Source organism: Zea mays, chromosome 2, assembly GCF_902167145.1.
Source record: "Zea mays cultivar B73 chromosome 2, Zm-B73-REFERENCE-NAM-5.0, whole genome shotgun sequence".
NCBI lineage: Eukaryota > Viridiplantae > Streptophyta > Magnoliopsida > Poales > Poaceae > Zea > Zea mays.
In genome coordinates, this window is record NC_050097.1 from 226,103,601 (window position 1) to 226,130,850 (window position 27,250).

At 52.4% G+C, this 27,250-nt stretch overlaps 2 protein-coding genes across 2 annotated transcripts; both read right to left on the reverse strand.

The window, feature by feature from the left end:
* Positions 1 to 11,537: 11,537 nt before the first annotated feature.
* On the reverse strand, positions 11,538 to 13,634 carry LOC542716 (light harvesting chlorophyll a/b binding protein 5). Its single transcript, NM_001112228.2, has 5 exons — positions 13,377 to 13,634; positions 13,058 to 13,142; positions 12,605 to 12,655; positions 12,401 to 12,521; positions 11,538 to 12,232 (listed from the first exon to the last, which is right to left on the reverse strand). The coding sequence occupies exons 1-5, from the start codon at positions 13,573 to 13,575 to the stop codon at positions 11,837 to 11,839; spliced, it is 852 nt and encodes a 283-aa protein (NP_001105698.1). The 5' UTR covers positions 13,576 to 13,634; the 3' UTR covers positions 11,538 to 11,836.
* Positions 13,635 to 17,055: 3,421 nt separating this feature from the next.
* On the reverse strand, positions 17,056 to 19,489 carry LOC103649362 (L-type lectin-domain containing receptor kinase IX.1). Its single transcript, XM_020549183.1, has 3 exons — positions 18,697 to 19,489; positions 18,036 to 18,612; positions 17,056 to 17,925 (listed from the first exon to the last, which is right to left on the reverse strand). Exons 1-3 carry the CDS (start codon positions 19,487 to 19,489, stop codon positions 17,283 to 17,285), a joined length of 2,013 nt encoding a protein of 670 aa, XP_020404772.1. The 3' UTR covers positions 17,056 to 17,282.
* Positions 19,490 to 27,250: the final 7,761 nt, after the last annotated feature.

The window sequence follows — 27,250 nt, forward strand, 5'->3', positions numbered from 1 at the left end:
GGCCAACACATTGGCCGGACGGTCGAGGCCTATGTCGATGACATCGTAGTCAAGACGAGGAAAGCCTCCGACCTCCTTTCCGACCTTGAAGTGACATTCCGATGTCTCAAGGCGAAAGGCGTGAAACTCAATCCCAAAAAGTGTGTCTTCGGGGTGCCCCGAGGCATGCTCTTGGGGTTCATCGTCTCCGAGCGGGGCATCGAAGCCAACCTGGAGAAGATCGCAGCCATCACCAGCATGGGGCCCATCAAGGACTTGAAAGGCGTACAGAGGGTCATGGGATGTCTTGCGGCTCTGAGCCGCTTCATCTCACGCCTTGGCGAAAGAGGCCTGCCTCTGTACCGCCTCTTAAGGAAGGCCGAGTGCTTCACTTGGACCCCTGAGGCCGAGGAAGCCCTCGGGAACCTGAAGGCGCTCCTCACGAACGCGCCCATCTTGGTGCCCCCGCTGCCGGAGAAGCCCTCTTGATCTACGTTGTCGCGACCACTCAGGTGGTTAGCGCCGCAATTGTGGTTGAGAGATGAGAAGAGGGGCATACATTGCCCATCCAGAGGCCAGTCTACTTCGTCAGCGAGGTACTGTCCGAGACCAAAATTCGCTACCCACAAGTTCAGAAGCTGCTGTACACGGTGATCCTGACGCGGCGGAAGTTGCGACACTACTTCGAGTCTCATCCGGTAACTGTGGTGTCATCCTTCCCTTTGGGGGAGATCATCCAGTGCCGAGAGGCCTCGGGTAGAATCGCAAAGTGGGCGGTGGAAATCATGGGTGAAACAATCTCGTTCGCCCCTCGGAAGGCCATCAAGTCCCAAGTCTTGGTGGACTTCGTGGCTGAATGGGTCGACACCCAGCTCCCAACAGTTCCGATCTAGCCGGAACTCTGGACCATGTTCTTCGACGGGTCGCTGATGAAGACAGGAGCCGGCGCAGGCCTACTCTTCATCTCGCCCCTCGGGAAGCACCTACGCTACGTGTTACGCCTCCATTTCCCGGCGTCCAACAATGTGGCTGAGTACGAGGCTCTAGTCAACGGGTTGCGGATCGCCATCGAGCTAGGGGTCCGACGCCTCGACGCTCGCGGTGACTCGCAGCTTGTCATCGACCAAGTCATGAAGAACTCCCACTACCGCGACCCGAAGATGGAGGCCTACTGCGATGAGGTTCGGTGCCTGGAAGACAAGTTCTACGGGCTCGAGCTCAACCACATCGCCCGGCGCTACAACAAGATTGCAGACGAGCTGGCTAAAATAGCCTCAGGGCGAACAACGGTTCCCCCGGATGTCTTCTCCTGAGACCTGCATCAACCCTCCGTCAAGATCGACGACACGCCCGAGCCCGAGGCACCCTCGGCCCAGCCCGAGGTACCCTCGGCCCAGTCCGAGGCACCCTCGGCTCGGCCCGAGGCACCCTCAGCTCGGCCCGAGGCATCCTCGGTTCAGCCCGAGGTACCCTCGGTCCCCGAGGGTGAGGCACTACGCATCGAGGAGGAGCGAAGCGGGGTCACGCCTAATCAAAACTGGCAGACCCCGTACCTGCAATATCTCCACCGAGGAGAGCTACCCCTCGACCGAGCCGAAGCTCGGCGGTTGGCGCGGTGCGCCAAGTCATTCGTCTTGCTGGGAGATGGGAAGGAGCTCTACCACCGCAGCCCCTCAGGCATCCTCCAGCGATGCATCTCCATCGCCGAAGGCCAGGAGCTCCTACAAGAGATACACTCGGGGGCTTGCGGCCATCACGCATCACCTCGAGCCCTTGTAGGAAACGCCTTCCGACAAGGTTTCTACTGGCCGACGGCGGTGGCCGACGCCACTAGAATTGTCCGCACCTGCGAAGGGTGTCAGTTCTACGCGAGGCAGACCCACCTGCCCGCTCAGGCTCTGCAGACGATACCCATCACCTGGCCTTTTGCTGTGTGGGGTCTGGACCTCGTCGGCCCCTTGCAGAAGGCACCCGGGGGCTACACACACCCCTGGAAAGGGCTGTTCGCCATCACCAAAGTTCTGAAGCCCGGAACGAACAAGCTGGCCAACAGTCAGGGCGAGGTCTACACCAACACTTGGAACATCCAACAGCTACGTCGCTTCTACCCTTAAGACGTTTTCAAGTTGTTCGTATACCTCGTTCCCACGCAAAATTTGGTCATCAAGGAAGGGTCAGCCTTGCCTCGGCAAAGCCTGACCCTCCCTTGGGGGCTAAAAAGGGGGAACCCCCTCCACGGCAAAATTTTCAATCAAAAAAGGCTTATGCGTTCCCCCAGCTATGTCGGTAGCAGGACCCCAAGAAGCGAACGCGGGTGCATGTAAGTGGCAAGGTTGACTGAGTCGAGGGACTCCTACGCCTCTGGGTTACGGATACCTCACTCGTCACCTAGCACGAAAAATGACTCCTACTTGGGCAAGCCACCCTGCTACTGACGAGCGGAGCCGGACACGCAAAATGAAAAGGAAAAGGGGCACGACTTTATACTACAATAATAAAGTGTTCAAGCCTCAGCGGCCGCAAAAGACACACGTGCATTCAAAGGAAACTGCCCCGACAGAGTTAGGCGCCGCCCGGGGAAGGAGCCGCGCCTTCGGCTTCGTCCACACCCTCGGTAAAGTCCACCCCGGCTTCGGACGACGACGCAGGCGGGAGGATCTCTGCCTCGAAGGTGGTCGCCAGCACCGCGCTCGGGCCCGCGACGGCCGCGTCGAGCCTCTGGACTTCAGCCAGGGCAGCTTCATCTTCGTCAGGAAAACAATATCCCTCGCTGACCCGCTCCAGATCCACGACGTAGTAGGAAGCAAGCACGGCGAAGGCCCGCCTGACGCCGTGGTGTAGCGCTTCGCGGAGTCTGCCGCGCACGTGATCGCCCAAGGCCTGCAGGCGACTTTGAGGGGAGCTCCCTGAGGGGACATCACCGAAGCCAAAGACCCGGCAGAAGTCCGAGACGGCCTCGGACATGGCCGCATGGTTGGCCTCCCTCTGCTTGGCCGCCCCGACAAGCGCCCTGGTGGACTCATCAAGGGCGGACTCGAGCTCTGCGAACAGCCAGAACGCAAGGCCTCAAACACAAGCAGAGGAAACAAGCTGAAACGAAAACCGAAAATGGCCGGGACATACCTCCGGCTCGGGCACGCTGCTCCGAGGCTGCGGCCTGGGCTACGGCCAGGTCTGCTGCAAGGGCTCCAGCCCGGCTTTCGGCCTCGACAGCCCGGCCCCGAGATTGGTCTCGCTCATTGGCGACCTGGTCAAACTCCGACTGCCGTCGTTGCACCTCTGCGCATGCCGCTGCCGCCTCCGCACGTGCCGCTGCCGCCTCGGCTCTCAGATCGGCGCAGAGCAACCGAAGGTCCGCCACCTCGGCGCCCTGCTGAGAGAGACGCGCAGTAGCCCCGACGAGCGAGGTCCTCAGGTATCACAGCGAGCCCCAGATGTCGACCTCGTGGCGGATGAACGACGACTTGGCGGCGCTCAGATCCGTCAGATCCTGAAGGAAGGAAGCGGGGCGTCACAAAAGACGCCTTGATCACAAAAAAAGGTATGCCTGAAACCATTATCTGGAGGATTTTGGGGATGTCCATGCAGAAGACCTCCAGCGATGACCGGAGCGACCCCACCGTTGCTTCGGCACACTCACGGAGCTCGTCCCAAGACTGCTCCTCCCGCTCATCGTCAAGAACGAAGAAGGGATCCGAGGCCTCACGGGTCCGGAACCGGAGCAACTGGCGCCGCCCCTCGGAGCTCCACCGCGTAGGGACAAGGCTGCCGCTCGGCGGGACGGATCGCGTTTCCACGCCCCCCCTCCTCCGAGGCACCGAGCGCCGACGCCTCGGCCATCTCAGCGTCGGCAGCAACAGGTCGCTCCCCGACTGGGACGACAGCGGCTTCAGCAGCAACAGGTGCCAGCACCGGCGGCATGTCCGGTGGGCCCAAGGCCACGTCCGCGCCAGCTGCCTCCTCCAGCACGATGGCCGCCTCGGCAGAAGAGCCAGCCTCGGGAACTCGCTCCACGGCGACTGGTGCCGCCTGAGCCCCCCGCTGTGGAGCGCCTTGCGAGAAGGTCAGCTGAACAGCGAGGCCCGGCGTGGCACCGGCTACGGAAGCCGACGCCGTCTTAAGGGCCTTCCGGGGAGCCAGATCGGTCAGGCCATGGCTTCGCTTGCTGAGGAGGAAAGAAATGTCGCGGTCGGGACATACGGATGAGAAGCCAGGACGAAGACGTTCCAAGATACTTACCCGCTCCGGGCCATGATCAACCGTGCCTGAGGAGAGGTCTATCGGATCTCGACCCCCGAAGGCACCACCGAGGTCCGCCTCGCCGCCAACTTCGGAACCACCCTCGCCTTGGGCACCTTGGACGCCCGGGAGACGGACTGCCCAGGCGCTGCCACAGCGACCTGAGGGTCGCTCTCCTGCGCTGCTAGCGTGGGCGACGGCTCTCGGGGAACAGACGCCTCGGCCTGACTCCCCGGGGTCACCTCAACTTCCCCGACCGAGGGGTCAAGTACCCTCTCGGTCTGCCCCCGCTCTTCGGGCCGGGACCTCGGCGTCCCGACTCCGGGGACTGACGGCGCCAGCCCACTCGGGGGCTGGCTTGACGACTCCTGGCCTAGCCTCAAGCCCGGGCTGAAGCCGAGGCGGGCAGCCATGTCGTCATCCTCGTCATCATCTTCATCATCATCGTCGTCGTCAGGCGTTTCCGGCGACAGCTCCCTCGGGAGCCCCTCCCTCTCCTGCCGACGATGGAGCTTTTGCAAGGCGTATCGGGCCCGCATCCGCTCACGGGCCCGGGCCTTCTCTGCGTCCTTCTTTTTCTTCTTCTCCTCCGCGGCAACCCGTCGCGCTGCTCGGTCCACCGCATCCTCCGGGACCCGTGGCCGGGAAGGCTTGTGCCACCCTACCTCCTGGAGACGGATGGAAATCCCAACCGTGAGAACCAGGGGCAACCCGATGCAAGGAGAAGGAAGGAGCGGACACTCACCAGGGTCACGCACCCTTGGTCGGGGCGCACCAAGGGTTGGGAGAAGGCGCTAGCGTCCGGTTTTCCCAACGCGACGGCCGCCTGCCCGTGGAGAATGTCGATGGGAAGAGGATCCGAGGACATCCGCGAGCCCTCCAAGTCAGCCTCCGGCGTCATCTCCCAAAGCGGCAACCGCCGCTCCGCCAAGGGAAGCACCCTCCGGCGGTGGATGGCGGCAATCACTCCCGTGGTGGTGAGTCCCCCTTTCTGCAGCACCTCCAGGGCCTTGAGAAGGGGCTCGAGGTTCTTCTGTCTGTCGTGCGGGGTCCCATGGCGCCAAGCATCGGCGGCGACGGTGACCACTCGCTGGGAAAACGGCGGGAGCATCTCGCCGTCGTTCCGGAGATAGAACCACCGGCGCTGCCACCCTTTATTCGAGGACGCAAGGATGGCGGGAATGTACAGCGACGCCCGCGACTGCCTCAGCTGGAGGATGCAGCCGCCGGCCCACACTACCGCGCGGACCCTTCTCTCCCCCGTCGGCGAAGCAAAAAGCTCCACGGAAAAAAGATGAGTCCACAAGTCCCAGTGGGGGGCGATCCCCAAATACCCTTCGCACACCGCTACGAAGATGGCGGCTTGCGAGATGGAGTTGGGGCTGAGGTTGTGCAACTCCACCCCATAGTTGTGTAGGATCACCCGCATAAAGCGGCTCACCGGCACACCAAATCCCCGCTCGTGGAAGGAGACGAAGCTCACGACGTACCCCGGCGGCGGGGACGGAGCGGCTCCGCTCGCAGGGGGAATCCACTCCGGCCGCCTCTCATCAGAGAGAGGGCGAAGTAAACCCTCAGCAACAAGATCCTCCAGATCACCCGCCGTGACCGTGGAGAAAGGCCATGGATCGTGCGGCGAGATGATGGTCACCCGGTCGGCCATCACCGAGCGAAAGGGGTGGCGGCGAAAAGGACTGGGTAAGCGGCTTCCTTTTCTCTGGCTAAACCTCTCGGGTTGCGAAAACCTAAGGGGGAGGCGAGAAGCAGAGCAAAGAACCGTCGCCAGACCCTCCTCCGAGTATATAAAGACCAAGGCGAGACCCGTTCAACGTTTCGCCCGGACCCGCCGCGGGATTCAAAAACCCAAAGCGAAACGGCCGTTCTTCGAACGGCTCGCGCATGCAACGGCCGCCCCGCGAACCGCACACCCCGTCGCATTAACTCCGCGACGGGAATGGCGGCGCCTCTGGCAGGGGAAGCGAGCGACGCTTCGCCTTCGCCATAATGACCGCGTCAAAAAAGGTACGCCACGTCATTCGATTTCGTATCCTTTTCCTTTTTCCTCTTTCTCTCTCTTACAACAGGGACCGGGAAAGGGGGATACCCCGAAAAGGATCCTTCTCCATGAAGGAAACAGGCTCCGAGCCTCCCTACTGATCAGAGGTTCGAAGGCTGGCCCCTCGGAGGGGTTTAACAGCCGCCTCAGAGCGCGTGGGCTCCACACCCACTACTGGTCAGAGGTTCGAAGGCCGGCCCCTCGGAAGGGTTCAACGGCCGCCTCAGGCCACTCGGGCTCCGCGCCCACTACTGATCAGGGGTTCGAAGGCTGGCCCTCGAAGGGTTCACAGCCGCCTCAGACACAGAGCGAGGGATGACCATGGGTACGTTCGATACATAACCAAGGCTCGGGCTGCGCTCCCGAGGTACCCTAGGACATTTCCGAGACCAGCGGGAACGATCTTGTAACGGAATCCCATCAGAGGGAGGCATCGAGCCCTCGGACCCCGTCGACAGGGGACCGGGTCCGGCAGATCACCCGCAGGTACTTTTGGGCGTGCCTCTGGGCCTCTAGCCGACCCCTAACAAATGGGGCACGGACGTCCGCTCGGATTACCCGCCAGCAGCTCACCGGAGACACCATGTTTGGCGCCCTCTGAGGGCAACATGGCGCTTTCCCCCCCTCCTCCTTGCGGAAAGGCGACGCAGGGGCGTATGTAAAAAAGTCGAGTTTGTCCCTGACCGTCCTCTTGCCCTGTGCAGAGGCTCGGGGGCTGCTCTCGCAAACCCGGCTCCAGCCAAACCGTTGACAGCGTCAACATACCAGCCCGAGAACTTGGGACCCGACCGTGCACCCGGGCTACGGCTAGCTCGCATGAGGGAACGACCAGACCAGCCGAAGCATTGCGCGAGGCATTAAGACCTCGGAAGAGTCAAACCACTCCTCCGAGGCCTCGGGGGCTACACCCGGCGGGTGCGCTCGCGCGCACCCACCGGAACAAAACGCAACCGAGAAAGGCTGGTCCCCTTGCAAAAAAGTGCGACAAAAGCCTCCAAGCGAGTGTTAACACTCCCTTCGAGGCTCGGGGGCTACTGTCGGGGACCATAATTAGGGGTACCCTCAAGACTCCTAATTCTCAGCTGGTAACCCCCATCAGCACAAAGCTGCAAAGGCCTGATGGGTGCGATTAAGTCAGGGATCGGTCCATTCGAGGGACTCGATCACACCTCGCCCGAGCCTAGCCTCGGGCAATGGCAGCCGACCCTGGAGGATCTCCGTCTCGCCCGAGGCCCCCCTCCAGCGACGAACATACTTCCGGCTCGCCCGAGGCCCTGTCTTCGCCAAGAAGCAACCCTGACCAAATCGCCGCGCCAATCGACCAAATTGCAGGAGCATTTAATGCAAAGGTGGCCTGACACCTTTATCCTGACGCGCGCCCTTCAGTCGACAGAGCCGAAGTGACCCCAGTCACTTCGCCGCTCCACTGACCGGCCTAACAGAAGGACAGCGCCGCCTGTGCCGCTCCGACTGTTGTGCCACTCGACAGAGTGAGGCTGACAGGCAGTCAGGCCCGGCCTCAGGCACCATAGGAAACTCCGCTTCGCCCGACCCAGGGCTCGGACTCGGGCTAAGCCCCGGAAGACGGCGAACTCCGCTCCGCCCGACCCAGGGCTCGGACTCGGGCTAAGCCCCGGAAGACGGCGAACTCCGCTCCGCCCGACCCAGGGCTCGGACTCGGGCTAAGCCCCGGAAGACGGCGAACTCCGCTCCGCCCGACCCAGGGCTCGGACTCGGGCTAAGCCCCGGAAGACGGCAAACTCCACTCCACCCGACCCAGGGCTCGGACTCGGGCTAAGCCCCGGAAGACGGCGAACTCCACTCCGCCCGACCCAGGGCTCGGACTCGGGCTCAGCCCCTGAAGACGGCGAACTCCGCTCCGCCCGACCCAGGGCTCGGACTCGGGCTCAGCCCCTGAAGACGGCGAACTCCGCTCCGCCCGACCTAGGGCTCGGACTCGGGCTCAGCCCCTGAAGACAACGAACTCCGCTTCGCCCGACCCCAGGGCTCGGACTCAGCCCTGGCCTCAGCCGACGGTCTCCGCCTCGCCCGACCCAGGGGCTCGGACTCGACCTCGGCCTCGGAAGACAGACTCGACCTCGACCTCGGAGGAGCCTCCACATCGCCCAACCTAGGGCGCGGACCGACCACGTCAACGGGAGGCGCCATCATTACCCTACCCCCAAGCTGACTCAAGCTACGGGGAACAAGACCGGCGTCCCATCTGGCTCGCTCCGCCAGATATGCAATGATGGCGCCCCGCACGCTCTGTGACGACGGCGGCTCTCAGCCCCCTTACGGAAGCAAGAGGACGTCAGCAAGGACTCGACAGCTCCGACAGTTGTCCTTCCGCCAGGCTCCAGCACTCCTCCGACGGCCACGACACCACACGAACCGGGTGCCAAAACCTCTCCGGCTGCCACGATGGCATGTACTTAGGGCGCTAGCTCTCCTCCGCTAGACACGTTAGCACTCTGCTACACCCCCATTGTACACCTGGATCCTCTCCTTACGCCTATAAAAGGAAGGACCAGGGCCCTCTTACAGAGGGTTGGCCGCGCGGGGAAGAGGACGGGACAGGCACTCGCGTGAGGCCGCTCGCTCCCTCTCCCGCGTGGACGCTTGTAACCCCCTACTACAAGCGCACCCGACCTGGGAGCGGGACAAAAACACGAAGGCCATGGGATTTCCACCTCCCTCTCTCGCCTCCGGCTGCCCTTTCTTCCCCCCTTCGCGCTCCGTCTCGCGCCGACCCATCTGGGCTGGGGCACGCGGCGACATTTCACTCGTCGGCCCAGGGACCCCCCAGTCTCGAAACACCGACAATATTATTGCGATCTAAGCTACTGTCGGGGACCATAATTAGGGGTACCCCAAGACTCCTAAACTCGGTTGGTAATCACCATCAGCACAAGCTGTAGAGCCTGATGTACGCGATTCAAGTCAAGGCCTCGTCCACTCAAAGGACGCGATCTCGCCTCGCGCGAACCTAGCCTCGGGCAGGAACAGAAGACCCAAGAGGATTCACGCTTCGCCCGAGGGCCCCCTCAAGCGACGGACGCACCCTCGACTCGCCCGAGGCCCGGCTCGCACAGGCTCCACAGTGAAGCAACCTTAGCTAGATCGCCTCGCCAACCGACCGTATCGCAGGAGCATTCAATGCAAGGATCGCCTGGCACCTTATCCTGACACACGTTCCTCAGTCGACAGGGCCGAAGTGACCGCAGTCACTTCGCTCCCCCCACTGACTGACCTGACAGGAAAACAGCGCTGCCTGCCCCGCTCCGACTGCTGTGCCACCCGCCAGGGTGAGGCTGACAACAACTAAGTCCGGCCTCAGGCGCAACAGGAAGCTCCGCCTCGCCCGACCCCAGGGCTCGGCCTCGACCTCGACCTCGGAAGACGGTCTCCGCCTCGCCCGACCCCAGGGCTCGGCCTCAACCTCGACCTCGGAGGAGTCACCGCCTCGCCCGACCTTGGGCTCGTACCGACCACGCCACAGGGGGGACCATCATTACCCTACCCCTAGCTAGCTCAGGCTACGGGGAACAAGACCGGCGTCCCATCTGGCTCGCCCCGGTAAACAGGTAATGATGGCTCCCCGCGTGCTCCCATGACGACGGTGGTTCTCAGCCTCCTACGGAAGCAAGGAGATGTCAGCAAGGTCCTGCAGCCCCGACAGCTATGCTTCTACAGGACTCAAGCGCTCCTTCGATGGCCACGACATCACATGAACAGGGCACTAGCTCCTCTCCGACAGCCACGTCGGCATGTACATAGGGCTCTGGCTCCCCTCTATCGGACACGTTAGCACATTGCTACACCCCCCATTGTACACCTGGATCCTCTCCTTACGCTATAAAAGGAAGGTCTAGGGCCCTCGTACGAGAGGGTGGCCGCGCGGGAGTATGGGCTGACGAGCGGGCTCTCTCCCTCCCTCGCGAACGCTTGTAACCCCCTACTGCAAGCGCATCCGCCCTGGGCGCAGGATAACACGAGCCGCGGTTCTCTTTTCCCCCCTTGTGTTCCATCTCGCGCCGACCCATCTGGGCTGGGACACGCAGCGACAATTTACTCGTCGGTCCAGGGACCCCCCGGGGTCGAAACGCCGACAAAGCTCGTTATGAAATAACGAACTCATCCCACAAGGGGCTACTGTTGGGGGCCAATGATGCCGAAGGTCCTTTGACTAGTTATGTCACATGATCACCCTAAGGGTGCAAGGAAAAGTTATGTCGAAGATCACTCGCTTAACCTTTTTACTTTGGCACAAACTGGTGTATTTCAGGAATCTCTACTGATGGACGAAGTGAATTTTCAGACATGAAGGCGTGCAGAGAATCTTCACACATATGTGCGAGTGGAAGAATGTTAGCCAAAACTAATAGCTTCGGTGACAGCAGAAAGGCTTCAGCTGCGAACCAAAGGAGAATGAGACGAAGGCTCAAACCCTCGCAGCCGAAGTTGAAGAAAATACGCTACTGCCCTAATGGCATTTGTAAACAACGAAGGGCACAATTTTAATCAAGTATTAAGTCGGTTCGTCTTCTTTATAAATAGATGAACAGTACCCCCACATAAAGTACCTTTAGCCAGGTGCTACAGCTTCGCATAGCTCAGCCTCCGAAACGCATTTGTGCTATCTTGCATCAAGAAACCAAAGGTATGATTGTAAACTTGTTTTGTATGAGAAGAGAAATAAAATGCTAAGGCACATGAGATGAGCTTGCATATCCTACTTCGTCACGCTTTGTGTATTGCATTCGATTACACTCTACCTTCGTGCTCGAGCTATTATCTCGAAGACATAACACTTCAAAGACAAAGGTTTTTAATTTTTGTCATTATGTTGCCTAGTTTTTTTATTATATACAACAATTAAAAACAAGTGACCAATATTGCCCTTCTAGATCTATATGTTGTGAGGGAGGACAAGGACGACGTGGATTTGAACATCACTAGAAAAGCACGCCATCGTTGCATGGAAGAGGATTAATTGCATATAGTGGAGGAGAAGACCACTATGTGCAATCCTCCTTTTTTGCGTATGTTTTGGTTGTGTGCTCTAACTGTATTCTCTCAAAAAAAATCAAGCCACTATTTTCTGAGTATAAAACATTTCACGATTAATTCTTGTCTCTGGAAACACTCCTTTGGAGAATTAAGAAGTAAAATTCAGGAGCTCTATTAGATTGACCACAAAGTAACTTAGGCTACGTTTGTTTCCTCCTATACGTTGAATTATACTAGAGGGGTAAAATATCACTTTAAAATCACAAATAAGTTAAAATAAGCTAGCATTCACAAATAATCCAACTCAAACGCACCCTTAATGTGCACGAACTAATTAGCTTTCAAAAACTTAGCATATCTCAGGCGCAATCTGAAGCAGCAGTCATATCAGAGATCAGAATGAGAAGGTTTCTTCCCCCTCTCGATAATGTACACGCATGGGCATGGCACGTTCTTCACTTCAGACCCTCACACACAGCTCTTTCCCCGGTAAAATCAAGGACGGCAGCAGCGCATGACTTGGCATCGCTGCCGGCTTGTGGCGCGTCCTCACAGGCTGGGCGTCCTCTCGGCGGCGCCGGAGATGACGGTGAGCAGGTTGTTGCCGAAGGGGTCGCTGAGGTGCTTGGCGAGGTTCTCGACGGGGCCTTCGCCGGTGACGTAGGCCTGGATGAAGAAGGCGAACATGGAGAACATGGCGAGCCGGCCGTTCTTGATCTCCTTCACCTTGAGGATGGCGGCCTGGTCGGGGTCGCTGGCCAAGCCCAGGGGGTCGAAGGGGCCACCGGGGTGCAGCTTGTCCTCGAGGTCCAGTCCGTTGATGATCCGGTAGTACTCGGCGCCGCCGACGAGGACGACCTCCGCGATCACGGCGACCACCAGGTTGATGGGGATGCTGTTGCCGAAATAGCTGAGGGTGTTTCCGTCGAGGAGCAGGGCTCCGGTCTGCATGCATTCAGGTGACAGACACCATCCGTGAACTTTGAGTTCAAACTCTCAGAGTCAGATATTGATACTTTGCATCTAGCAACTAACATGTAAAACCTTAATTTGTTAAAATGAAATGCTATTGAAGTACTATGTGATTCTGAGATCTGGGATGACATGCAGGACCTTGAACCAGACGGCCTCGGGGCCGCAGTTAGCGCCGAACTTGTTGCACGCCTCTGGGATGACAGCGCCAGCGGCACCGAGCATGGCCCATCTGGCATGGATCAGCTCGTAGGCCTGGTACCTGCACGGCGTTGATGGTAGTAGGATAAGTTTGGTGATGATGTGAAATTGTATGTTTGAGACCGTGATCGATGTGAGACTCACTTGGCGAAGTCCTCTGGCTTCTTGCCCAGGCCAAAAGGGTCGTAGCCATAGCTGCCAGTTGTAGGAGCAAGATAGTTCAGTTCAGATACCTTAACTTCGATTCTCTGCAGTTTTTCATATATGAACAAAACTAGAGGAAATGACGGCCGTAGATTGTTGTTTAAAACTGACGAAGATTATTTCAAATGCTGGTTGAGAGACGTGTGTGCTTTCAGAACGAATTCTACAAGCTGCAATGAAGCACCACTTTGGTGAAAAATCGGATTTTGACCACAAACTATTTTTTTCCAAGAAAAAAAAACTTTTTTTTTGTTTTGGTCGATGAAATTGGTACCGTTGTTTAAACTATCTTGTAGCGCTAACCTGATTTCATTAAACTACCAACTGGAATCTAGAATTTCTGAAACAAGCAAAAACCTTTATGGAAGGCAAAGTTGGAGTGATGTGACTTACTCTCCAGGGACCTCTCCGGTGAGGTACTCCGGTACCTCCGAGCGGTCCAAGAGCCCATCCGGCAGGTAGATCCTCCTGTCAGGACCTAATTGGACATAGAACAGGAGACAGTTACTATACAGGGAGCTTCTGAAGGTTTTCATGGGCAAAGTTCTATATCTCAAACATGAAACACCAAACAAGATACAATTAGTGCAGAGGAAGCTTCTGAAGATTTTCATGCCAAAGTTCTATCAAACGCCCAACACAAGGGAGCCCTGAAGCAAATCTGGGTCCTAGAAGTCGTGCGCTGCCAGCAGTTGGGGCCAGGTCTACTCACCGTACCACTTGGCGAGCTCGTCGCTGATGTCCGGAGAAGAGGACGACACCGCAGAGGGCTTGGGCTTCTGGGCAGGCTTCTTGCTGAAGAGGGAGACGATCTTCTGAGCCCCCGCGGTGGGCGCTGCGGTGGCGTAGCGGGAGGAGCCGGCGAAGTTGAGCTTGGTGCCCAGAATCTTGGATGGAGCAAGAGCCGCCATCGCCGGAGACCCACAATTCAGAGAGACTTGCCGCGGGAGGGGATGGCTGATGGGGGCTTGTGGAGGAAAAGGCGAGCTAGTTTAAATGGATGAAAATGAGGATCGGAGGATGCTGTGGGCCTAGCAGAGATTTGGCCATCGGAGCTGCCATTGGATGGGTGCCCATCAGGGCTATCTGTTGCCTGGAGGCGATTGGGCAGGCTGTGCTGACTTGGCAGATGAGGGTGCTGATGTGGCAGCTTGAGGGGCCTCTTGTGCACTTGTTGGTTAGTTAGCGCCAAATGGCCCAAACAAGATAGACAAAGACCTAGGGGAACCAACCAGAGTGAGTGAGAGAGAGCGCCGAGACAACAAGTGCTGGCCACACACTGATACCAGAAGGGTGAAGAACACACGCACAAGCACGAAACAAAGTTCATCTGAAGCTCAGAGCATCAATTTTCTCTAATTTAACAAGTGATGAGCAATCCACAATATACTGGAATGTAACTAATAAATATGGACCAGAAACCATGTGTGTTGTGTCAGTATCCTACCTAACTACGCTCATAATTAATAGAATGTCATGAGATCAACAGGCTGCATTCTAGGACTAAGTCCTACCGCCTGTTCAAGCTGATTAATAGAGACGACAATGCAGTGGTGCCACTCAACGCTATTTTTCGATTCATTTTGACGTTGCAGCCACAAGCTTCTTGGTGTTTATAACCAGCTCTTCAAATATTGCATCGACAGTGTCCCTGGAAAAGAGAGGTGGGAGAAACGATGATTAACATCATACACCATAGGAATGTTCTTTTATTAGAAAATTGCTGAAGTTTTGTCCAAGACATGACTCATCCTTGAAAAGGCAATAAGATGGAAGAACAAATAACGCCCGTTTGGTTTGTGGTGACAACTTTAGTCTTTTTTAATCTCTAAGGAAGCAAACGTAGTGATTAAAGTGGTGTGACCAAACTTAAATTCTTTAGTCACTAAGTAGGGACTAAAGTAGGATTTTTACCTCATTTACCCTCTCTTCTTTCTTAGTGCAGCATGCATCCATAATTAATAGGAATAATGCAGTCATTATTCGCACCAATTAATGCTTTTAGTCATGTTTAATCACTGCAACCAAACGGAGTACTTTAGTGACTAAAGGAACCAATCGGGGCCTAAATCTCATGCTATTTATTCCCTCCGTCCCAAAATATAATTCTTTCTAACCCCTTTTTCAATCCACATTCATTCGAATGATATTGAAAATAGACATAGATACAAACTACATTGATAGATTAATTAATGAATGCATGTTAAGTCTAAAAAACTCCGCCTATATTGTCTTAGCATATGTTGGTGCAGCGTAGCCTGGTCACAAGTCCATGTACAAGGAGGAGGGTTGCGTTAGACGTGGCGAACGAGCTATAAAAAACTTAACCACTCAAATGGAGTTGAAACACAATAGAAAACCGTTGGGGCGTAACCCTCTTAGCGACGCGTCTAACTACAGTAAGATAGTCTTTATTGTCCTTGGTTGTTTAAGCTTTTTCAGTTTTTGACCACCAAAAGATGCTGACTGCCAAAGACCTAGCTTTTCAGTCTACTTATACGAGAAACACTTTAATCAAAGCCATCATAAATCAACGTGAACACAGAATCGGTTGAGTCGTTGAAATAGTAGGAAACCTGAAAGGGAAATGTGCCCTTGGGCCATTTCTAAGTGTTTTGGTGATTTAGTGTCCAACACAAGTACCTAAGTGTCAAATGGTGGACAAAGTACAAATCAAGTATAAAGGTATGTTTCTCAGACTTAGTACATTGTTTTAGAGACTAATGTATTGTGTCTAAGTGCTGGAAACAGGAGAAAACAAATTGGAGAGAGATAGCTTTGTTGCAGCCAAAGCCAGCTCTGTCTGGGTGCACCGGACTGTCCGGTGGTGCACCGGACAGTGTCCGGTGCGTCAGGCTGGCTCACGCGAACTTGCTGCTCTCGGGAAGGAATTAATGGCGTACGGCTATAATTCACCGGACTGTCCGGTGTGCACCGGACTGTCCGGTGAGCCAACGGCCGGCCGGGCCAACGGTCGGCTGCGCGATCTACGCGAGACACGTGGCCGAGCCAACGGTCGGGAGGGGGCACCGGACTGTCCGGTGTGCACCGGACAGTGTCCGGTGCGCCAACGGCTCCAAGGCTGCCAACGGTCGGCTTCGCCAAATAAGGAAGGAAATCCGCACCGGACAGTGTCCGGTGGTGCACCGGACTGTCCGGTGCGCCAGACGACAGAAGGCAAGAATTGCCTTCCCGGATTTCTCTCAACGGCTCCTAGCTGCCTTGGGGCTATAAAAGGGACCCCTAGGCGCATGGAGGAGGACACAAAGTATTCCTTAAGCACTCTTGATCACTCACACTCCATTCTTGCGCACTTGTTCGACATTCTAGTGAATTGAGCTCCGTTCTAGTGTGATAGTCTTTTGAGCTTAAGTCTAGGTCTTGTGTGTGCGTATTTGCTGTGATCTTTTGTGTCTTGTGTGAGTTGCTAATCCCTCCCTTACTCCGTGCTTCTTTGTAAACATCTTTGTAAGGGCGAGAGACTCCAAGTTGTGGAGATTCCTCGCGAACGGGATATAGAAAAGAAAAGCAAACACCGTGGTATTCAAGTGAGTCTTTGGACCGCTTCAGAGGGGTTGAGTGCAACCCTCGTCCGTTGGGACGCCACAACGTGGAAGTAGGCAAGTGTTGTACTTGGCCGAACCACGGGATAAACCATGTCTACCTGTGTTGATTCTCTTGTGGTTATTGTGTTTCGCTAAGACTCTTCTCTAGCCACTTGGCAATACTGTGCTAACGCTTAACCAAGTTTTTGTGGCATTAAGTTCAAGTTTTACAGGATCACTTATTCACCCCCCTCTAGGTGCTCTCAAAACCATCAATTTCTACATCCTAAACCCATGGACTATATTATCTTCTTTCATACATAATCTCCACTGTACTCAGATTTTTTCAAGAGCCAGATTCTCAGAAAAAGCTCCTTAGAAAAAAGCTGAACCAAAAAAAGCCGAACCCATGGGCCTTCTGTATAGTCTTTCATGAAGCTTGATTTAGATACTCATGGTATATATTATTGACACTAGTGTTCTGGAGGATATATGAGTAGGCTGGTTAGCTAATCACTCTTTTGGTATTCTAAGCAAACAATCCCCTTTTGAGCATCCGAAGAACATCTCCACTCATCTCTTGATTTGTGCTTCATCCAAATATAGACAGTTCAGATTAGCTCCATGCAGACTTTACGCCTACATGTCATCAGACCGTTGAGGTTGCCAATGTGCACAACTACATGGGTAGTTTGAGGAGATCATGTTCGAAGCCAATGGAGAGCACTGCCTGTAGATTCCTGCAAATATTCCCTAACCAATTTCCCATCGCGGCTGCCGGCGCTAGGTCCGCCACCCCACCGCGCCTTCCATCCTGAGCGTGCTGGCCGTTTCCCTGATCTGTGTTTCTCTGCATGCGGTTCCTGCTTGGGACTTGGGAGCCCATAAGCGAGGAGAAAGAAAATAGAAAAGAAGCATTGCAGACATTTAAGCATTATCATCTGGGAAGAGAGATTGTTTTACTAACATTTTATAAAAACCAGCTTCGGCTGCAGCAGTAGAGGCGTAGAGCTATTTAAGGAGAAGCAAGAGAGAAGAGAGGTCATTATTTTACTTGTGCAGGCCTTCCGTAATTAGTAGGTGGAAGTCATTCTACTGGTCACTCTGCCTTCATCAGGAACGAATGACGACGGAAGAGAGCCCAATCGCTCAACCAGCAGTGGCGCCTTGCTTACTATTATCGTCGGCAGCGGGGCCTCATCCCGCAGCGCGCTAACGGCCTGCCTGATGGACGGCCTCAGGGTCGGGTCTTGCTGGGTGCACCAAAGCCCCACAACCAGCACGCACTCCATCTGCCTCGCGTTGAAATCGCCGTTCAGCCGGTGGTCGGCCGCGTCGAGGACCGCGCCTCGGCCGTACACCTCCAGAACTCGTCGCGCCAGGTGGATGGTTTTGCCCTGGTGAACCACCACGGGCTGCCGCCCGCTGGCTACCTCCAGCAGGACGACGCCGAAGCTGTACATGTCCGACTGGGTGCTGAACCTGCCTGTGCTGATGCATGCAGGGTCCATGTACCCCATCGTCCCGGCGAGCTCCGTGGTGTGCGCTCCACGGGCGTGGTCGACCAGCCTCGCGAGCCCAAAGTCGCCGAGCTTGGCGTTGAAGGAGGCATCCAGCATGACGTTGCTCGGCTTGATGTCCCTGTGCACTACACCTTGCTCGCAGTCCTGATGCAGGTACAGGACTGCGGAACCGATCCCGAGGATGATCTCATACCTACAAACCAAATAAATTAAGCAGCACACTTAGAACAGTATTAATTAAGAATTACAGTAGTACGTATCTTTTTTTTTTCTAATTTGTGTCATGCAGGAGAAGGTCATGACCTGCGCCGCCAGGAAAGTACATTATTCTCTGCACTGTAAAGGTGCATGTCGAGGCTCATGTTGGTCATGAGCTCGTAGATGAGGAGGAGCTCATTGTGGGTGTGGCACCACCCGATGAGCTTCACAAGGTTGCGGTGCCGCAGCCGGCTGATGATCGTCACCTCGGAGGCGTACTCTTTCCTCCTCTTCGTGGAGCTGCTCGACACTCTTTTTACGGCGACAGATAGGCCCAGCTCCGCCAAGAAGCCTCTGTACACGGATCCGAAGCCGCCTTCCCCGAGCTTCCGGTCGTCTGAGAAGTTGCCGGTGGCAGCGGCCAAGACGTCGTAGGCGAACCGTTTGGGTCCAGCCGATGCCTTGCTGAAGAACCTGAACACGCCTTCCGTTTCGTCGTCCTTGTTGGACTCTTGGTCCGCCACCGTGGCGGCGGTCCTCTTCTGCCTCCTGTAGATGAACAAGGCGGTGGCTAGGACGAACAAGAATAGGATGACACTAGCAGCTGCAGCCAACCCAATGGTCAGAGCCATTTTGTGGGCCTTTGATGACGAGCTAGGCGGCGACGACGGCGAGGGAGCTCCTGGTGCAGTTCAGTCGTTGAAGCATTCCCGTGATACAAATATCAGCAAAAGTAGGAATTGTTCTGAAGAAAAAGAGAGCTTACCGAACGGCACCATGAGGACGATAGGGTTTACGTCTTGTCTGACGAAGCAGCTGAAGCCCTTAACACTGACATACGTGTTAACGCTGTTAGGGAAACTTCCAAGCAGATACTGGAGCTGCGAGCTGAGACAGTTGCTGCATTCTCCCGCCGACAAGTCGTTCCTGCACTGCAACAGCCCGTACACCTTGTCCGTGCCGCCGTCTTTATACGTTGCGTTCCCTGTCGCCAACCGCGGCATCGAGACCGCGGCCTCCGCGGCGAGCTGGGTCATCATCGTCCACCGGGTCTGGTTCCATCTGGCCGCGTCATCGACGAACGCGGTAGACCAGACGTTGAACACATGCCCCCACTCCGTCTCGTTGGAGAAGAAAGCATCGTGGGAGTAGCGCAGGACGCAGTCGCTGTACATGATCGCCGCGCTTCTGCTGTACAAGCACTGCGTGAAAACGTACGAGAGCGCCCTGTGCAGGCACTGCTGGCAGTCGTCCCACTGGCTGTCGGCGTAGCACATGGCGACGCCATACACGACGTCGGGCCCATCGCCGCAGGAGCTGTAGTTGAAGAAAACTCCGCCAGAGGTGGCTGGGCCTGAGACGAGCCGACGGACGACGGTGTCACGGTTGCCTTGGTACAGGCTGCCGCCGCTGAAATTGCTTCCCCAGGTGAAAGCTTTGAGTGGTGTGGAGGTGTCGGCTGATGCTTCGGCCGCCGCCCCTCGCGATGATGAACTCAGGGCCGCGAGGAGCACGAGCGCGAGGAGGAAGGGGAAATGACGCCGACGGTGACGATCCATGTCGTAATGAGGCGGACGGAATGCCTGCGCAGTTCGAATTTTCGTTCGTGGATACTGCCGAATTAAGCTAGCTCCATCCACATATATTAGCTCCATGTACAGCAGGATCGAGTACTCTACTCCAGTTCCATCCAACGAACGTAGCAGCAGCAACGAGGAGGGCCAGGAGGAGGATCCAAAGCCCAGCTAGCAGAAATACTGAAGGAATATAATCGATTAATCTGACAAACTGCTGAAGGAATACAAAAAGGAGATGTTGAATGACGACGAATCGTCATCGTCTCACGCTTGCAATGACGTGGAAGCCAAGCTCAAGCCATCGAAACCTCAGTGCCAGGGCCGGTCCTAACATTTCGGAGGACCTAAGCGAAAATCTATAGGGAGACCCTATATAAAGATTTAAATCTGTTATTTTTTAACTTTTAAATAATATCTGAAAAATAAAAGAAGTTGATGATTTACACAATTTTATTCAAAATGATGTGAGTGGAGACATTATTATAATATTTTATGAGTCATAAAATTATACAAATTATGTAATATAACTCTGTATTTGTTTTGAATGTTGAAGGGAGTATTTTTACTTTTAATTTATCAAACTAACCTAAACCTTAAAATGCACATTAAACCAAATCTAAATTCATTAGAGCAAATTTTCTGAAAACAAAGTTCAACAAACTAAACAATGATTAAGCAACATAGGTTATTAGGGTTGGCCCTCCGATAGGCTAGAATTAAGCAACGCGACAGGCACAAGTGTACAACACCATCCGGCCTTCCCACGTCAATCAATATTTAGTATTCATCATAAGAAAACTGTTACTCGACCTCAAAGAAATGATTGACAGAAAATCAAAGAGACACAACAAAAGAACGATAATAAAAATTTATCTGTAACATATATGTATTTGGATATAAGATGAATAAGCGGGCGCCCTACAGACTTTAGGGCCATGAGCGGTCGCATACCCTGCATACCCTTAGGGCCGGCCCTGCTCAGTGCACAGATGTTGCAATGGGATAGAATTAATATCCACTACTCCCAAAGAATCGAAGCATTCAGCATGGTCATGTTGTTGGAGGGCCTCGGCGCATTTTGAATTTGTCGGATGATGAGCTTTTCCTTTAGGACTAGTGAAAAGAGTCTCCGTCCATCTACGTTACGTCAGTACCAAATGGTTGCAAATATTGGCAAGTTGCCTCTATCTATGACGTCCTTCGATCTTTGAAATTAATAAAAAAAAACTTGTTCTAGAGAAACTTGATCTGTATCGATCAAGGTTCTTTTGGCAAGGTAAGAATGAGAAAAACTAATACCGCCTGGCCAGTGGGATATCCTTTGCCGCCCCAAAGAGGCAAAGATGATTAAGAAGGTCTAGGCATGACAGATCTCTTGATTAAAAATAAATACCTTACCGGTAAATGGTTATTTAAACTTTTCAATGAGTAAGGGCCTGTTTGAGAGAGCTTTGCTTCAAAAACTTCAGCTTTGGTTTTCCAGTTTCACTATAAAACAGCTCCAGCAAATCGTTAATGTGAGTTCCAGGAGCGTTTGGTTTGTATATGGACTCCAACTTCTATAGTACAATTGATTTGTGTGGGTTTCCTTGATTACCCTTGATGATTAGTGGGTTGTCGCCAGAGAGAACGGAAGTTGTATGTTGCGTAACCAGTGGCATGGTGGGTAATTTTCGTACAGCTTCATGAGGAGATATAAAAACAGTGTTTTTGAAGCACCCTCTAGGGTGCTTCATGAATTTCATGAAACGGTCCTCTAGTTTCGATTTTTTTTAAAAACTAAAGCTCGTGGAGCTAGACCTGTTTGGGTTGAAGAAGTTCAAACGAAATTGAAATTCTTGAAGTGAAGCTCTCCCAAACAGGGCCTAAGTAATCCGATGGCTGTCATTAGGTTTTTTAAACGTTAGACTATCTCCGGCATCTTATTCAATTCCATCATTATATTCAAACTTCACTCTACGAACATATAGACTCTACGAACATATATGTAAACTGTTAGACACTGTGTTACGAGAGACTTCCTAGGACGTGTTGAACCATTAAGATAGGAGATGGTTCAGAAACTAGATTTTCGCACAACAATTGGATGGGTTCTAAGCCCCTCAAAGAATTATTTAGCATTTATAATATACCTCACTAGTCTCAAGCTAACGCGTGCTCTGCTCATGGTGTTTTTTTAAGATTTTATCAATATTTATATTAAAAAGAAGGGACGGTATATACGAAAGTATCGATATAACACAACATTGACAATTCCTTCTTTTTACAAACAACCTGAAGATCCGATAATATTTATACAATTTTGGTACCAATTTAAAGTTGTATATCATCTAAAGTATATATGATGCAATGATTAGTTATCTTTAGGCGAAATGACCTCTAGCTGAGTTGGTTAGGTGGTCTGAGTAGCACTCCTCGAGTCCCGTGTTCGACTTCCCGTGAGACCGAATTTCAGGATGTGGTTAAAAAATTTCATCGCATGTCCCACACCAAAGCACAAGTTTAAGACCCATCCTCGGTCGCGGTCGTTCTCACATGGGCTACGATGCTGCTGTGTATGGTAGGATCGTTAATATGTTGTTACACTTGTTTAACCCTGCAAAATGAAATGTACAATTTTATTAGTGTCTGTTTGTTTAAGCTTATAGGGCATGTTTGGTACGTATCTACTTGTGACATACTTCGCCTAAAGTTAGTCGTTCAAATTAAAGAACTAACCTTAGACACAAAAGTTAGAAAAAGTGTGGCAAGTTAGACAGCGAACCAAACATGCATATAATCTTCCTAGATTATAGAATCTATTATGCCACATTATATAATTGGTCAGATTATATATATATATAAGCCCGATCCAACCCATTAGCAGGCTAGTCACACGGAAATGGGGATAGCAAAAATTGGAGCAGGCAGCGGCGATGGCGGAGCGGCGCTCCGGCTAGGCCGCCCTCGTTGTCTAGCTTAGTGCCCCCTAGCTCTTGGCCATGGGGGGCCCTTCGGTTGGCTCTGGTCCATCTGCCCTGGATTTCTCCGACGGCCTTCGCTTTCAAGATTGGATTCTTCGCAAGTTCAATTGCCCGATCAATCTTCTTCCGGGTAAATTCGATCGTCATGAGTTCTTTTTAGTCATCTCTTTTGGCAGGTGTTCCTTGCGTCTGTGCGCAGAGTCAGTGGGCTTTCTTCTTCAATCCTTCATTGGTGGATCAGCGGAACTATTCTGAGTTTTTCCTTTGTCGGACCGGGTTTTTCGCTTCTCACTTTCCTGCAAGGATGTTGGTTTTGCAGTCTATAGACGTCACTCTTATATCTGTCCCTTGTTCAAAGCGTACCTTCATCTTTGGAATTTTGGTGGCCCTAATTGGATCAAAGAATGGCAGCTCTACTCTGATGAAGAATCAATTTCTTGGAAATTATTTTCCCGTCGCCGTAATCTGCAGGCCTCGTTTGCTGATGTTGTTCGAAAGCCAGCTTTGTCTGGAGCAAATTTGGTTCCTCTGGTATGTCCGGTCAGGGCTGGGCCTTCTTCCTCAGGTTTGCGACAGAGATCTTCGGTGTTCAATCGAATTTCCTTCCTTGTTCATCACTCTGTCGATCAGTTGGCTTTTCGTTCAAATTCTGATGCAAAGTTTGCTAGGCGTTCACAATTTCAAAAATTTTCAAATTCCAGTAACGGTCGCTTTGTGAGGCTTAACATTCGGTCTTCATTAAGGGGCTCCCGTGTTTGGCCTTGGGCTTCGTGGAATTTAATTTGGCGGCCCAAGAAGATATTGAAGCAACACCAGGATATTTCTGGGCACAAGTTTGTCTCTAGCATTAATGGCACTCCCGACCCGGTGATGAATGACTCTAGTTTTTCCTGGGGAAATTCTATTTCAGGCAATAATCGTCAATTATTTGGAATTTCTGGTCAGAATTGCAGGAGGGAATTTCTTTCCTTCTCTAGTAAGCTTGAGAATGTTTCCTGGGAATACTCTCCGCGGCTGTGGTTCACGGCTTCTCGTCTCTCGTCTGCTGGTGGGCCTTCTCCCCCGCCCTTTTTAATAATTTTGGAGAGTTCGCGCAGGCGGTTCTTACGAGAAGTGGCTCCTCGCCTTCCACGGAACTTGCACTGTTTACAAAACCCTCTTCCTCTCCATTGCCATGGAAGATCCCGTCGCCTTCAAGCCCTCATCTGCGTGGGGAGTGTTCTTCGCTCCCGCGACCACCTCCTCACGAAGTCTCAGAAGCAATGGCGTTCCACAGAGTTGATCCCGCTCCATTCCTTCCTCACGGTTTTGTGGCGCAACAAGTTGATCACCGGGAAATCATGGTACGCACTGTCACCCGTCCTCAGCCCTCCGCTCATGAAGATTGGGGCATTGTTCTTGTGCAACCGCTGCTAGAACACGAGGTTAATTTTCACATATTTGATGACATTATTCATGAGTACCTTGTGGGGGTTCGACACGTTCAGGTCAGGAGCATTCAGCGCTCCCATTTGGGTCAGGCCCTTGTGAGGTTCCGATTCGCTTTTGACAAAGATAATCTTGTGGCTATGGGTCCGTAGCAAGCCCTGGGTTTTTCTTTCACTGTTATTAGGCACAATGAGGCTTGGAATCAGCGGGCTTGTACTTTAACCATGAGTGTTGGCTTCTCCTGCTCGGTTTCCCTTTGGATTTCTGGACCCATGAGCATATCCAGAATGCAGACGGGTCTTTTGGTAGGGTGCTCATGTGGGATCCTGACCCGTCTAATGTGACCAGATTGCTTGTTAGGGTCAGGGTGACGTCTCTTCAAGAAGTTCCCCAATTTATTGTTTTTCGGTTGCTGAAGGATTTTAGGAGTTTCCTGGACAGTTCAGTGTGACATAGTCCAGCAGTTTATGCTTGGTGCACAACCACAAGATGAAGACTCTGTGCCCCCATATCCTCATGATGATCATCAGCTTCCTGTGGAGTACTTTGGGATGGGACAGCCTGTGGCCAACTTTCAATTTGATCTTAATATTCCCCCCATGGGAGGGATTGAAGAGGAAGAAGTCAATGCTAATAATAACGCTGATGATGGCTGGGATGCCTGGCTAGTTCAACAAGCTCAACAAGTCCAACCTCCTGAGCTAGTGCCAAATGATAATAATGTGGAAGACCAATTCAGTTATCAGCTCTCAGGCCTTGAAGATCTGCCCTCCGATGAATCTGTGGGACTCTTCAATGACATCATTATCCCACAAGAGGTCCACTTCCAAAAGACCCTAACAAAGTTCTTGTTCAACAACAGAGATGTCTTTGCTTGGTCAGCCAATGACCTATGTGGTGTCAACAAAGACATTATTGAACATTCTCTCAATGTAGATCCCACCATTAGACCAAGAAAGCAGAAGCTTCGAAAAATGTCAGATGATAAAGCCAAAGGAGCAAGAAACAAAGTTAAAAGGCTTCTCAGTGCTGGAGTGGTTAGAGAAGTAACTTACCCAAAATGACTAGCTAATTGTAATGATAAAAAGGCCAATGGGAAATGGAGAATATGTATTGACTTCATAGATCTCAATAAGGCATGCCCGAAGGATGAGTTTCCTCTGCCCAGGATAGACGTGGCAGCCACTTCGGAGCTCATGAGTCTATTGGATTGCTACTTAGGCTATCATCATATTTGGATGAAGAAGGTAGATGAGCCCAAGACAAGCTTCATAACCCCTAGTGGTACATATTGCTATCTTCGGATGTCTGAGGGGCTCAAGCATGCTGGAGGAAGCTTCAACAGGATGCCGTCTAAAGTGTTGAGTACTCAAATTGGCAGAAATGTTTTGACATATGTTGATGACATCATAGTCAAGAGTACGAAGCAAGAAAATCGCATTGTGGATTTACAAGAGACATTTTCCAACTTCAGGAAAGCAGGCCTCAAGTTGAATCTAGAAAAATGTATCTTCGGAGTAAAGAAGGACAAATTCCTTGGATACCTTGTGTCAACCAAAGGAATTGAGGCTAACCCAAGCAAAATAGAAGCGATACTTCGAATGGTGCCACCGAAGTCAAGAAAGGGCGCTCAGAGGTTGACTGGAAGACTTGCATCATTGAATAGATTTATCTCAAGATCGGCAGAAAGAAATCTACAGATGACTCCACCTTCGCCAGGAGCCCCACTGCTACTGTATGTAGCTGCCTCCCATTCTGTTGTCAGTGCAGCATTAGTCCAAGAAAAGCAAGATGGACAAACAAAGAATCAAGTGCCAGTTTACTTTGTCTCAGAAGTCTTGGGCCCATCAAAGAGAAATTATACAGAATTGGAGAAGGTGCTATATGATTTATTGATGGCCTCCAGGAAGCTTCACCACTATTTTTAGTCCCATCATATAATAGTGCCTTCGTCCCAACCATTAAAGGATATTATAAGAAATAAATAAGCCACATGAAGGGTTGGAAAATGGGATGCAGAACTTAATGAGTTCACTATCGACTTCGTCCATCGATCCTCGACCCAGTCTCAAGCATTCGCATACTTTATTGCTGACTGGACGCCAGGGGCTCACGACGAAGCGCATTTGATAGATGAAGTTTGGACAGTATTCTATGATGGGTCATGGGGGACCTTCGGCGTAGGTGCTGCAACAGTTTTAATTTCACCATAAAAAAGGACTTGCTATGCAGCCAGGCTAGAATTCTAGTGTTCAAACAACATTGCAAAATATGAAGCAGTACTGCTAGGGCTTCGAAAGCTTAAAGCCATGGGAATAAGAAGGGTAATACTTAAGTCCAATTCTCAAGAAATCGCAGGGCATGTTGACAAAAGCAGCAACGCAAAAGATCCTAAGTTGGAAAAATATCTTGATAGAGTCCAAAGGATGGAGGCCTCCTTCGAGGGATTTTTAGTAAAAAATATTCCAAGAGGAGATAATGAGCAAGCAGACTTGTTAGCCAAGTCAGCAGCACAGGGGCTCCCACTTGCCCCAGAGGTCTTCTTCGAAACCCTCAAGGCACCTTCGGTTGAGCTCATAGAAAGGTCTATACTCACAATATCACCTATACATAGTGAGGATTGGAGAATAGAGATTGTATCGTTCCTTCAGGGCAATTACCCTTCGAACGATGAAGTTTACATAAAAAGAATGCAAGCCAGAACAAGGCCATACATGGTAATAGAAGGCGAATTGTTTAATCAAGGAGTTTGCTCTCTATTGCTAAAATCTTTATCTAGAACCGAAGGTCAAGAGCTGATTTGAGAAATTCACTCAGGGATATGTGGTGCTCATATCAGATCCAGGCCACTCTTGGGCAAGGTTTTTAAGGCAAGGCTTCTACTTCCAAAAGTTGCTTCGGATGCAGCAGATTTGGTGCAGAAATGTGACAATTGACAAAGGTGTGCTAGGGACCAAAAACAACCTTGATCTCTAACAGAATTAATTCAGCCTACCTAGCCACTACAAAGATGGGGGTTAGACTTTTTGGGACCATTACCACCTGCTCAGGGAAATCTAAGATATGTTGTGGTAACAGCTGAATATTTCTCTAAATGGATCGAAGCTAAACCACTAGCTACAACAACATCGACCACAATTCAAAAGTTTTTCTGGCAAAGTGTTATCTGCCACTTTGGAGTGCCGAAGGCTATTACATTAGAGAATGGAGCATAGTTTGAATCCAAAGCATTCAAGGCATCCAGAATCCAATGTCTGGTGGAACGAGCAAATGGAATCATCCTCACAGGGATAATAAGGTCAATCTTTAATCTACCAAAGGGAAAATGGCCAGATGAATTAATAAAAGTGGT